At 36.1% G+C, this 14,595-nt stretch overlaps 1 protein-coding gene across 4 annotated transcripts in view; it reads right to left on the bottom strand.

The window, feature by feature from the left end:
- The window catches only part of HOOK3 (hook microtubule tethering protein 3), an 86,236-nt gene that overhangs the window by 50,221 nt on the left and 21,420 nt on the right, over positions 1–14,595 (bottom strand). For 3 of the 4 annotated variants that reach the window (XM_059837108.1, XM_059837110.1, XM_059837109.1), the window contains exons 3-5: positions 12,908–12,980; positions 4,757–4,807; positions 1,750–1,882 (exon numbers count right to left, since the gene is read on the bottom strand). In XM_059837108.1, the coding sequence (XP_059693091.1) occupies positions 1,750–1,882; positions 4,757–4,807; positions 12,908–12,980 (257 nt within the window). Of the gene's footprint in view, positions 1–1,749; positions 1,883–4,756; positions 4,808–7,040; positions 7,137–12,907; positions 12,981–14,595 lie in introns of all 4 variants that reach the window. The other variant, XM_059837111.1, reaches the window with a different exon arrangement.

Raw genomic sequence — 14,595 nt, 5'->3', positions numbered from 1 at the left:
GTACATGATCCATGCATAGGTTGTCCCTTTTTGTACGTGTAACGGTAACAGCCTGCCTTCCTACAGCATCCTCATTTTAAAACATTTTCATGTTCATTTTGGAGTCCGTTCTTATTTCTGTAGTACATCACAAATTAGGTCCCCTCCACTTTTTAAGTTCTCAGCTATGTGTACATGTGAGCTACACAAGAGTTACCTCGTAAGATGATACAGTAGCCAGAAGAACACATTCTGACATTTAGACTAAGTCAAGGAGTAAATGACTTGCCCAGTACAATACAGTTTCTAGTCAAACATCATCTCCTTTATTCTTTTAATGATGTGATTAAGAGAAAGACGCTGGGGAAAAAGTCACCTTTAAGTGGGTAATTTGCTTATGCTGAACCTTGTTCAAAGTACAGATTGTTCTGGTATTTCAAATGTGAATTTTTAATATCCAGACTAAAAAAGTTAAGGGAACACAAGATCAAGATACACTTCCCACTTGAAAATTACAAATAGTCACCAAAAGGAAGATAATTTTAAATAAAACAGAGATGACAGGAGGTTTAATAAACCAGAGTTATTTATGTACTTGTGGAAGAACCCTACTCCTATTTTAATTAATAGAATAGCCAGACAACCTCCTGGTTAAGAGAATAGAAGTAATTTCAGAAGGAGAAACTAAAGTGATTTAGTCACCTAGAAAAACTGGACAGGGGAAACTAGCTGTAAAGTTAAGATGCACCAAGCAAGAGGCCTAAAATCTTGTCAGCAATCAAACACAAAATGAGCTACATCTAGAGGACACACTTACTTGATGCAACTGTCACACAAATACAGAAAAAAAAAAGTCTTATTTTCCAACACATACTATGTTTCTTGTTTATTTTATTTAGAATAAACGTTTGCATTTGCCATTACTTTCATCTGGCTTGAATGAAGTGTAATTTAAGGTAACTGGGCAACAATTTACAGCCTGCACGTACAGCAAGTTTAGAACATGAGATCTAGCACATATATAGAGATCTAACAAACATCTCCAGTGTTCATCACATCCTCTCTGCACCTTCAAGAAAGATGAATTGTTCTTTACTGTATTTGTGCAGGTCTGAATTACAGTCAGTGCCACTTGGATAGAGAGACAGGAGTTTCCTTCAGGGATTGCTAAAGTGGAATTCAGTTGTCTGGCAATTGGCCTGAAATGACTTTTTGGATGACCTTATCGTGTACCATCTTCAGCTGTTGCCCAAAAGGGCATGGTTGCCAGCATTACTTTCTCCTATCTGCCAACCCCATAGAAACATCTCAGAAGCTACAGAAATCCAGTTCACATCAGACATATCGTCAGACCAAGCACCAGTCGTACTGATGACTTTTGGCCATGTAGTAAAATGATACCTGGAGTGCATCTCTACAATCAAGAGTTATCCTGAATAATGCAATAATCACATTTTTCCATTCTTAACTATCCTGATCTACCTCATAAATGATTAAAAGGTGTATCCATGAATTTTTTTAATTTGTAGACTGATTTTTCAGCTCAGCAAAGCAAAACTGAAAATATGTATCTTGAAAGTAAATCCAATTCCAGTCTGAGCCTCCAAAAGCAGTGAAGCTTACACCAAAAAACAATTACTATCTGTACAACTAATGTCATCATTTTTATTTAAAAAAAAAAATCTGTCTCTGACAGAAACCCAAGAAATATAATTTTTCTCCTTAATAGTTGCACAATAACCAAGGAAACATGTTTTCAAAATTTATTACCTTGCTTCTGTTCACAATTCACAGCACATCCCAAAATAAGTTGAAGCATTCTCCCAAGCTCCGCAGCATCAGCATGCTCTCCAATCAGGTTAACATCAGGAAGGGTGAAGTCATTTATCTGTTGCCCTAGAATCTGCATAAAGACAAAGTACATACATTGCTTTATTGCTGCACATATACATATCAATTTATTTCATACAAGGATGATTCAGAGTCAACAGCAATTCACTCTTACTTTACTATAGTTTTGAATACACCTTCAAAACAAACCAAATTTCTTCACATAACATCCCAGTATAAAATCATACCGTTTGATACAAATAATATTTGGGAAAAGATAACAACTACTCAAAAAACACTTAGCAAGATTCTAGCTTAAAAAATTAAATGCTGAAACATTAAATGTTTCACCTATACAATACATATATCTAACACTGACAGGTGACAAATACAAGACAGCAAAAAACCCTCACACTTTTAGCAAATTTAAGGATATCTGGCAAGTCTTACAGCTAAGAAAGCTGTTCCGTGGAATAGAATCTGAGGTAGTAGTACAATGATATGTAATTAAACAGCCCACATGCAGAAAGAAAGAAAAAGCCCTGCAAAACAAAAGCCCGTGTGACTCGCTATTAAGGTTATCTGATTTATCATTAAAGATCATTAAGGATTAATGATTGGCAGTAGAAGGAACTAGACAATTCTGCTAAACTGCTCTTTACTGAACAGGGAGTTGAAAATATGAATATGAAATTTGGAATTAAACACATCACTGACACACTAATTGCAGATAAAAAGAAACTGTAACTTCTTAAACAGGGTCCAATAAGGAAACAATGACTATACAGAGAGAATCAGTCATGTGTTTGCTGCATGCTCTCTTTTGTGCAATACCCAAGAAAAACAGAAATCAGGTTAAGACACTTACAAGAAACACAGCTTATAGGAAGAATACAAAAAAAAACAAGCTATTGTAAAGATTAGCAGGGTTGGGTTTTGTGGTAGTGTTGTGGCTTCATTCTGATTATGTACAGTTTGTTTTGTGTTGTGGAACAGTAGGATTTTTCAGCAGTTTTCTCAAAGAACTAATTACTAAAAATCTCAACTAAAAACACTACTAAAAAATCTCTGCATACTTTAAAGGACACAGATTCACTCTTGTTGGAAAAGACTTTCTTTAGGTCAAAAGAATTCTGTGAATACATCAGCCACAATGGAAAATATTACCACCATACACAGGCTGCATTAACAGAAAATACAATGTGTTTTGATTCAATTTATATATTGATCTGTAGTCCCTGAAATTCTTTCAAATGCAATGGTGGGTTTAAGTTAACAACACTACAGTGACTTCATAGTCATTGACAATAAAACTCCTGTTGAGGAAACCTGAAGGGGAGAGGTAAACTGGCAGCCTCTAGGAAGAAGCCAAGGATGTGAAGGTGTGAACAGAGTTTGAAAACAACAAGAGAAAAAAAATTAAAGAAAAAGAATAAAAAAACCCCATCAAAAGCCCTGAAAAAAATACAAAAATGAAGGATAGACTCTATAATAACTATCTTGAGGTGAAAAAGAGCATTTAAACCATTTTCAAAAGACAAAAGAATTATTAATTTACAAAAATATTAAGTTTTAGTTCCAGAGCAGCAGAGGTCTGCAGCAAGATTAACTGAAGCAGAACAAAGCATGAAAGCTATAGTTAACTTAGGCATCTTGTTCTTCTACACTTTAACAAACAAAGACAGCAAATGTAGCATTTTTACTGATTGTTTTTCTGAACACAATACAAATTTCTGAATTTTTGAGGGTGAACAATATTAGCATACACATTTTTCAAATCCTTTTAACTACATCACGTAAAATCCATAAACATATCTATATTTTCGTAGTGAGGGAGGGAATAATGTTGAGGAAAACATAAGCAGAATTCATTAGTAGAATCCAGATTACCCCTACAATCAGCTCCAGCATTGCCTCAGCAGGAAAAAAAACCTAAACCAAAATGCAGTGAGATTTATAAATGTGCACTACCTTTACAGAAATTAATCAGCTTGAATTCGCTTAGAACTTGCCTAATTGTAAAGTTTTGACACCAGAGACTTAATCATCATACATACTAACCAACCAAAAAGAAGCTTGCATCACTTTGTCTTAGTAATATTAATTTTCCATGACAAAAACCTGATCTGTTTCATTTTAGTGTTCCCAGTCATGACCAGGTTGCCTAATCATCACTTTTCAACATTATTTAAACATGGATACCTAATAATTTACTGAATATGACCTCCCAAGACTAAATTTTTCTTTCTGAAGTACTTCAATTTATTACCAAATAACTTAATCTCTGTGGTATTTATGAGAAGACAGTATTTTGAAACAAGCAATGTCTAGAACATGCATATTATGGATTTTGTGCCGCCACCGGTACAGATCAATTGGTCTCAAACATCACTGAAAGCATATTTCAGCTGAAGATTCACCACTGCTTCCTCTGGAGTAATTAAGTGCTGAGTTTGCTCAAAATAAGAGAGAATGACAAAGATTGAGTCCAATACACCTGAATTAAGATATTTCATTTAAAATCTTAATGCGGGGAGAGGCTAGAAATGGTCTTCACTCACTCTCATCAAGAGAAAAATAAGGAAAAGAGCAGACTTCAGCTGCAGAGGAGGAAGGAAAAAGAAAAATCAGACACAGGTACATTTACACTACAGTACATCAGACACAAAGTCCATCATCAGAACATAGTCAGTAAAGCCATTTATTCTTCACATGAAAAAATTTGCATATCAGGCTTCTCTGGTACTCCCAAGTATTCAATAAAGAAGGGGAGAAGGTTTAAAGAAGGCCAAGACTAGGGAATAGGCCATGAATCACTATATATGCCAAAAGATTTGAAAGAAAACATCAGAACTTAACCTGCAGAATACAATTTATCTTCCACAGGTTAACTAAAATATGTAATTCAAAAGGCAAGCAGATGAAGATTAGTTCAAATGGTTCTTACCTCATGGTTGTAATCCAGTATTCCTTTTAAAATTTTCTTCAGGTTGCTTACCTATTTGAAAAGAAAGAAGAAATACAATAAATACAGGGAGTATTTTACAGAAAAATTATCATAAAGAGGGTAATCACAGAAGAATCACACAAAAGAAGGATATAATTACCTCTATTTACACACAGTTAAATTTAGAATCACAAAAGTTATGCAAGAGGCCCTTATGACCAGACTTCAGATGTGATTATAAGTCTTTATGATTCACAGAACCCATTTAAATTTATGAAAAATATAACATTGTCTTGGATAGGCTTTAAATCAGATCCTATGGCATGAACATTTTTAGGTACTTGTTTATCCTAGGATTATTTCTGCATCCAGAAATTGAAACATTATTTCCCTCCTTTCTTCTCTTGAAGTATCCTAGTAATCTACTTTCTGCAGAGATAAACCTCTTCTTCCAAACCAAAATCAGCTACTGCTCAGTATCATCCTTTATTCTCAACCCATATAAGTTCAATTTGTTGTTTTTCTTATTAATTATTCCTCTTAGCTCTTTTGTTTTTGTTCTTGTCATTTTCTGTCCCTCCTCCCAGTTTTTATAAATGAATGTCTGCCTTACAGTATCTCGCAAAATTTACATTTCTCCAAGATGACTTCACTGCTATACAAAGGTAGCTTCTGTTCACTCGCATAACCAATGGTATCAGTTAAGTACCTCCTGCTGTACAGAATGTATGTCACATTCCTCTAATAATGAGTATTGTCCCCTTCCCAGCAAAAATCCATTTTCATTATCTCTGGAAATAGTGTATTTAAAATTTTAAAAATGCAGTGGGTCTCACAGGTGAAATTCAGAGGGGAAAAAAAAAGAATCTTTGCTGAAAGTAACTACTAGAGATTACCTGAACAATTAATGCTCAAGTATTTAAGAAATTTAGATAATAGAACCAGGACACTGTTTCCTGGAACAGAGAAGTGGCTGAGGGTGCTGTGGTTGTTTAGCTTGGAGAAAACGAGGCTCAGGGGTGACCTTATCACTCTTTACAACTCCCTGAAAGGAGGCTGCAGCCAGGTGGGGGTCAGCCTCTTCTCCCAGGTAACAAGAGATAGGACAAGAGGAAAAGGCTTCAAGTTTTGCCAGGAAGAGTATCAGGAAACATTTCTTTATCCAAAAGGATTATCAAGCATTGTAACAGGCTACCCAGGACATGACTGAGCCACCCTCCTTGTGGTGTGCAAAGAGCTGTGTAGATGTGGTACACTGGGACAGGACTTACTGGTGGACTTGGCAGCATATGGTTGGATTCTATGATCTTGAGGATCTTTACCAACGTAAATGATTGCATGACTGAAGTTTAAACAGAATGTGCAAAGACTAAAACCAATATAAACAGGATTTTCAACGTTCTCTCACTGACAGCAGCAGCCACAGCAGCAAACTGTGGAACTGCAATGAAGGGAGAGTAAAATCTCTCAAGTTCTAATTGCCCACATAAATTTTATATTCTTGACAGTATTCCAGAAATATCCAGTTAGGAGATTATGTCCACTGACAGAAATTATTTACCTTTCAAATGACCTGATGGCTGTTAGGAAATGTGATACTGAAATCCAGGGACAAATGCAACACTTCAATATAGTCAACAAACAAAATGAGGTGATGAAAGTAAATTCCAGACTCAAGAAAGGAACAGGATACATACGCTAGATGATTTTTGCCAAGAAAACCAAAATGATAACAATCTGATTACCTGACTCCTATTAATCTACTTTTGGATTTTGGAAAGAAGTGGCAGAAGTTGATTCCTTATTAAGATATAGGAACATTCTAATTCTCTCCATAATCACTGAATTTTAAGTCAAAGTCATACAAGAAACAAAAATTCATTTAGACCTGAAAAGTGACACATCATATACCCTGACAACCTAGAATGAGAACTGGAGATGTTATATTATAGCATGTATATGAGAACATTTATTGTCACTCCTTAAATGGCATAACAGGCAGTTTACACCTTCTACACCAAAGCACATACTTTTTCTGTAGTATTACACACAACACAGCATGGTTCTGTAAGAGCTGCAACTATTTCCTGGGTATCTGCCCAACAACAACCAAGACCACCACTCAAAGGCAATGCATAATCATAACCAAAGTCTGCAACAGATTTAAGAATTTAAAGAAATTAAGACATTTTACTTTTATATCAAATCATCACAAAGAATACTGCACTGATTGGAATTTTATTTTCAAACTTGATTAACTAAAATCTTCTGGTTTATAATTTACCTGAGTCTGCTGCAGAAAGAGCCATGGAAATGCAAGGGCCATGTTGCAGAATTTAAGTCCAGTTTACCGATGAGAACATTTGTGAGGAACCTTGAACTTGAACATAATCCCAAAAAAAATGAGAAACCAAATGGAAACCTGTGAAATACTTCTTTCCACTTCTCCTTGTAAGCATTTTTGAATTAAAATTCCTTAAACACAAAGAGTCACCTTCCTCTATGTAACTTTTATAGTGCTTACAGTCGAGATACTGAAACAAAACCAATTATGATCAAAATCCATCATGAAAAAGAGCTTATAGGGCAGCATCCTTGAAAGAAGAGAACAACAAACAAACTGAAAAAGAAATCTTTGGCATCCTGTTTCACCACACTGTCAATCAACAGTATCAGGGTAGCTTATTTTTAAGAATTAACTGTACCATCTTTGTACTTAGCTCAATCAGACAATTGTGAGGTTAAAGCAGCTTCTTTATAGACTTCTTTTAAGACTAATACTGACTTAAACTTAACCATGATCTTCAGTATTACTCAGACAGCTCTCAATTTTTTTCCTAACTTGCTTGCAGTCAATAAACTTAGATGATTTTACTGCCCCTGGCAGAGAGGGGATCATCATAGGCAAACTACAACTAATATTTTGTACTTTGAAATTGAACTGAGTAGTTCCAGCAACATTTATGAGGTCAAAGCATATAAAACTAAGACCTCAAGCGGCTAAATGAAAATGAACAACAGCCTAAGAAAGTGTTAAAGACAACCAATTAGATCAGAATTCTAAGTCACAGAGGTGACAATTATCCAGAGATACTTCTCACTTTCTTAGGCTCAAAGAAAAACCTAACTGTAGTTAACAATGACCATTAAATTACATAATGTCAGACCACAACGGACAGAATTGTCAATACAGATTATGACTATAAAGAATTAAATCATTGTTCAGATGTCAGCCCATGACCACTATTTGCTTGCATCAGCAACCTGAGTTCTTGCTTTTCCATAAAAATATACATGCTCCCTACCCTCCTAACACCTTTAACATTCATTCCCTGCAGCCATACTTCTGCTGGAAAAGATGTGAAGTTTACTGGGGTAAGAAAAGTGACAACTATGCTTTATTTCACCTCAGAAATTTGTTGCTTTGTTTCACCTCAGAAATCTCTTGCATCTAATTCACAATAGATGGACCAGTAAGTATTTCTAGACAAACCTCTATCCATTTTCAATCTCTTTACCATCTGAGAATATTGATGCAACCTCAATATTCTCAGTCCTTTGAACACCTAAATTTCACTAATACCCACACCAGAGTTGTGTGGGTGTTCTCCAAGTCAAAATATCATTACTCTCTCTGCTAACAGCCATCTTGGCTTAGTATAGCACTACATACCAAGCACACAGTGCTCAGTATGACACTGACCCTTATTACACAGCATTTACCTGATCAACTGACTGGAATGAAAGCAGAGATCATGTGATCTGCCAACACCATAAGACTTAATGGTTGCTTGATTCTTTTCTCCTGTTTTTCTTTTATTCTCACTTGTCATATAAAATCTCTATTAATTACAGCTTGCTTACTGTTTCCAATCTCAGGCTTGTACGTGCAGTCTGTCTAGATCTCTCTCTTTACTAATATAGCTGTGTAACAAAGGGAAAGGCCAATGACATGGGCAATAGGAAATGCCCTTAAGCTTGTGATTGTTGACAAAAAGCAAGCATGGGTTATCTAACTTCCTGGTTTTTCTCCAACATTATGGCAGCCAGTCTCCAATTTTGCATTACCCCTATATCACACGTATGACCAAAACCCTGTTTGTGCTGGAGGCTCTGTGTAAATTGGCTTTTCTTTTTTTAATTTCAAACTTGAATAACCTCTGGAAATGTTGCTAGCACACACTTTCAAGTGGTGTGGGACTTCTTAACCAATAAGCCTGGGATAGCTCATTACAGTACTTTTTTATCCATTTGCAGTTAACATGTGGGGCGGGGGGTGGGTGGGCAGGGGCGTGTGGGTGTGGGTGCGCACACACCAAGCAGGGGAAGGAGCATGCGTGTTCACTGTTTGTACCACTCTCACAGGATTCTCATTTAAACTGCATTTTGCAGGAATGTGTCTCATCACTCATTATAGGTGGAACCCAGAGAAAGACTAGGTAGTGAAGGTTCACAAGACTAACACAGCTTGCTACTATAAACATAAATAAAACTGTACTTTAAATTGATGTTGTAATCTGAATGCAAAATGAAAAGTTCAGAAGTCAGAAATCAAGCTGAACAATGTGTTTCCTTTCCTTCTTAAGCTTTGCACACTGAATGAAAGAGGATGGGGGGGAAAGGGGGACTTTTATGCCACCCCTCAGAAAGCCAACAGTTTATTCTGTAATTGCCAAAATTGATTCAAATGAATCAAATCAGTAATTTTTTTCTTGATTAGGGTATTTCATTCCTGCAAAATTTTGGCAATCAAATTATTTTCAAATCTGCTTTTCATTTTCAGTATAGGTTTTACGTTCAAGATGTCATCTTCCTCAGCCATTAAATACTATGTTGCACACAAATTAAATTTGGACTACATAGAAGTGTTCATTGTACATGAGGAAAAAGTTAATGGCTTTGCTTTTTTATTTTTGTAAACCATGATAAAACTGCAAAGGCAGCAGTGAAAAGTCTCTGTTGCCCAAGGGAAAACACAAACTACTATGTACATTGAAGTATGCTATAAGCATAAAATTTTAAGCCTGAAGAAAGAACAACATTTCTCTACTAAATATAGAGACAAAGATATGGTTAGCTCTAAGAACCACAATGCTTGCTGAGTGGTTCCTACATTGCAAGCTCCCCAAGTTTTAGCATTTCCCTTTTTCTCTCCCTTGCATTGCTCAATTTCTCAAGTCTGGCAACTTGCCCTAAAACCAAGAATTTAAAAACATCTCTGTGAGGCTTTTTTTCAAATGGTACAGCAGCAGCAAAAACACTACAGTTATCAGAAAACAAAATGCTAAAAAACCAAACTAACAAAACCCGTGCATCCCCCTCCCACCCCCTCCCCAAAAAAATCTCAGCCTTCTGTTCTTGTTTCTTCTCTACAGAGGACAACACACATTTCAAAATTAACAATCACATCACTCATTACCTTCTCCCACATAACAACTGACAGGACAGGAAGAAACTGTCTCAAGTGGCATCAGGCAAGTTTTAGGTTAAATGTTAGGTAAAAGATTTTTACGGAGAGGGTTGTAGACCATTGGAACAGACTGCCTAGCAAAACAGTGGAGTCATCACCCATGGAAGTGCTCAAAAAATGTGCAGATATGGCACTTGGTGACATAATGGGTTGTGGTGAACACGGTGGAGGTGCTAGATTGACAGCTGAACTCAATCTTAAAGGTCTTTCCCAAACTTAACAACTCTATGATTCTATAGTTTTATGAGCACCTCCATGAACAGTGGTTAGGCGGGCTGTACAAGACCTACACTAATCTCTACCAGCCCTTCTAACTACTGTTTCACAAATCTTCCTATACATCACATTTAGATTGTCTTTCTATATTTCCCCTACTGGACCAGCTCCTTTACGTGGTTCACAATACCAAGAGTTTGAACAAATGGTGACTGTTACACCAGATGGCTCTGACGGCATCAAAGAGTGACCATGTTTAGCAACAAGAAAATAATGTAGCTCATTACCACAACACATGGGATAATCCAATTATCACTTCTCTTAGCACTTCATAAAGTATGGGAAAGCTATATTCTAGAGTCATGCAACTATGATGCCCACATATTAAATCCAGTAATGAATATATTTCTAAAAGGAGGAGGTTGTAGTGAGGCAAGGGTCAGTCTCTTCTCCCAGTTAGCAAGTGACAAGACAAGGAAATTGCACCAGGGGAAGTTAAAATTGGGTATTATGAAAAATTTCTTCACGAAAGGCATTGTCAAGCACTGGAACAGGCTGCCCAGTGAAGCAGTTGAGTTGCTATCCCTGAAGGTGTTTAGAAGAGGTGTAGATGTGGAGCACCATAGTTTAGTGTGGACTTGATAGAGTTAACTTGATCTTAAGTCTTTTCCAAGCTGAACAATTCTATTAATAGAAATGCACAGATTGAAGTGCTCCTACAAGCCAGACTTTAAATGAAGGATTGGATGATAGACATTTGGAAAACTAGACTACTAGTAATGTTTACTCACATAAGTAAGTATCACACATGTGCCTTTTAGTATTCTTCATGAAAATGGAAGTGGTCTATAAAAATGTATACAAAAAGCTGAATTATACATATTTCTTAAACAAAACAAAAATTCAGTCTTTAGTTCTTGTTTACATGGACACTTGAAAAACAAGATGGAATGACATCAGCCAGAAACTGAAATTTGACCTGATGCCTTGCCAACCTCAGTCACATAAGGAAGTTACTAGATTGTTCAGCTTTTTTTTTTTTCCTTTTTCACACCTGCTAAGCTTTTACATCTGCCAAATTGGAGGGAGACATAAAATATTTATTCCTCAAACTCCATGTGATAGTTATAGAAGCTGCTGCTCCACATTCAAACAGCTCAAATGCTATTATAACCAACAGCTCTCAGTTTGCTATCCTCCACATTTAACAGCCAAGACTTCACTATTCCTTAGGAAAAAAAACCCCAAAAATATTTTACAGAAAAGTAAGACCTTGTATCCAGCTGTTTACCTGCATTTCCATACAATTCTTTGAGAAGTTAATTTATATTAAGTGCTCTACATGCAGCAGATGCCAAAGGAGTCCTTAAGTTTTTTAGGGATCATGTCTCTTACTGAGCACTCAATACATCCTCACCAATGTACCCTCACTTTCGCTGGCAGCCCTAGTAGACAAAACATTCTAAAGCATTCCAGACTTCACACAGCTGGTCAAACAGCAGAAACCATGCTGATACATGTTTCCTGGCCAAGTCAAACATAAACAGCAGCGGTGTACTCCATCTTTATCTCAGGCAGCATTCTGTCTCTGAGTGTCCCTGCAATTCAAAAAGTGACGTAGACAAGCCTAAGGGTACTAGCGCATTTCACAGTTTTAGTCCCTCCCCAGATGCTCAGAATGAGTTTTGGTGGCTGGAAAAAAATGGTTTTACAGGAAACAAGAACTAACAGTATTCTTAACTATTTTTCTTCCCCCAAAGAAGAAAAGAAGGCTGAAAATGGAAATTCAGAAAATCACATAGATCATTCTCTGAAGAAAACTAGTCAAAAACTACACTAACGTCTGCATATAAGACTGTTCTTCACATTCTAAAGCAAAACATTCCTCATCATAGTTCTTGTAAATTCTGTTTCCTTCAGGTTTGCAGAGAAGTGCTAGAATGCCAAGTGATACAAATGACCCAGCAGACAGACTGTGATTAAAAAGCATGCTGAGTAGAAACATAGAAAAAACCCGACTTCCTCCCTTAAAACTTAGCAGCTCTGCAGAGTTGACAAAGTAAAAGGAAACAACATGTTGCCATTTTTCTTTAAATATATTGCTTATTATGTTCCTATTTTTATGCAGTTGCTTCTCAAAAAAGCTGCTTTTATAAAAGCTGCTTTCACATTGTGCATTTAAAAAAAATCTCATTCAATATTTGAAAAAGAAGAGGTAATTAATGTGTAACATTTACTTTAATATTTTCCTTTTAAATCATTAAAACCTGCTTACAAATTCAAAATGTCTTTGCTAAAACTGTGCAGGACAATACCAAAAAAAAAAAGTGTAATTAAAATGGTCTAAAATTCAAAATGCTGTCTATAAAGCAAGATCCTAATCCAGAAATACGAGAATATTTAGACAAAGTATTGTATTAAGTACCGAAATACAGATTCACAGACAAGCAAAGTAAGTCAAATACCTTTAGCCTCCAATTATCTCCCACTTCCGTTTTGATTCTGTTCAGCCAATTTTCATCAAAATAAGCTGGATCTCTGAAAAATAAAAAGTGCACTCATTAAAAACACATTACAGAAATTCTGAGTATACATTCATCATTAAGCTCCTATCTCAGGTTTGAGTTAATTTAAATGACTACCTGTTGCATCTGATGCATGGCCTGAACATAGTAGTTCAGAATCCTGTTACTACTCACTCAAAGAACTTTCACCCTGTTGACAGCACAGCTTCATTTGTGTGCAATGAGCAGCTTATGCTTTTGAGGAAGCTTCTTTGTATTTTGAATGCATTTTGCCAGTTTTCCCTCCATAAGTTCTACCTCTTAATTTCTCCTCTGGTGTTGCAGTAATATTTACTTTCGTTTCTTAAAATTGTTAAAAATTATTACTTTTCCACATATTATGGAGCCCTACCATTGCACAGGGTTTACAACTATTCAGCTTCTAAAATAAAAGCCTGAAACTGAACAATAAATATGCTGTCTTGATAGAGTCAGAAGAGCTAGGAAGCATCACTTAAGTTTTTATGCCTAAGAACACACTTCACTATTTCATCTACCAAACACTATCAGTTTTTGAAATCCTCTTTTCACAGTAACCCTACACAAATCTTTTTGTAAATACCCCTCCTCAGAAGTTTTTTTTATCCTCTGCACTTTTGACAAGGCAATCAAGAAAAAGAACAGAGAACTATTTCTATGGATAACTTCTCCCTATTCATTTTTCTTGAAGCATCTTCCACAAGCTGCCTCTTCAAGACACCTCCTGAGACTTTCTTTCCTGCTGCCAAGCTCAAAGATCATCTAAAAGGCTGACATTTTCTACTGCTCAATTCAGTCAAATTTCCCTTTATCACAGAGAATTTTGAAAATGCTATAATCAGAATTAAGGAGAAATAATGTACTATATATAGCTGGGTTTAAAGGAGTAGGAAAACATAAGGAAAGGCTTGTATTTCATCCAACATATGAAGTCAATACAGCCAGAATGAAAAAACCACCTTTCTATTGTTAGCAAAATGCTCTTAAGAGTTTGTGTTACAGTTTCAGGTTAAGTACTCTATTTTCTGGACTTATACTGCTGCATTTACCACTGATTATTATTAGATTTACTGCTGCACCTTTTACACATAGAAGGGTTCTGGACTGAGCTCTTTTTTCAAGGGCAAAACACCATGAGATCTTCTGGCAAAACTTCAAGAGAACTCTGAATATGCCTGGAGAGTCAAATAACATCCATATCATATATACCGTAAACCAGCAATTACATCAGAACTTTTATTAGAGCACAAACTTTGCAGCCACACTTTGCATCTGATGCACAGTATATGCTGTATTCCATCTTCTCCACAGTGTCTTCACAATGCGTCAAGGTCTGCAAGTTATATTACAACTACAATACACAGCAATGGAGGAAGATCACAAATAGCAATGTTTCTCTACTGACACATTTCCATTGCTATTTTTACACACTTTGTAACAGACTCTGGTGAAGATTACAGCGTATTTCGTTTCCCTTGACATGGCATCTGCAAACATATATCTGGAAGAACAGCTTTAATTACTAGTTAAGTTGACGACTCTAAATTACTTCCATTCAAAAACAGTACAATTCTAGCACAGATGACAGAATCTTAAATTACGAAACAGAA

The sequence above is a fragment of the Haemorhous mexicanus genome, chromosome Z, assembly GCF_027477595.1.
Source record: "Haemorhous mexicanus isolate bHaeMex1 chromosome Z, bHaeMex1.pri, whole genome shotgun sequence".
Classification (NCBI taxonomy): domain Eukaryota; kingdom Metazoa; phylum Chordata; class Aves; order Passeriformes; family Fringillidae; genus Haemorhous; species Haemorhous mexicanus.
This window is presented reverse-complemented; position numbering and strand designations above follow the sequence as displayed.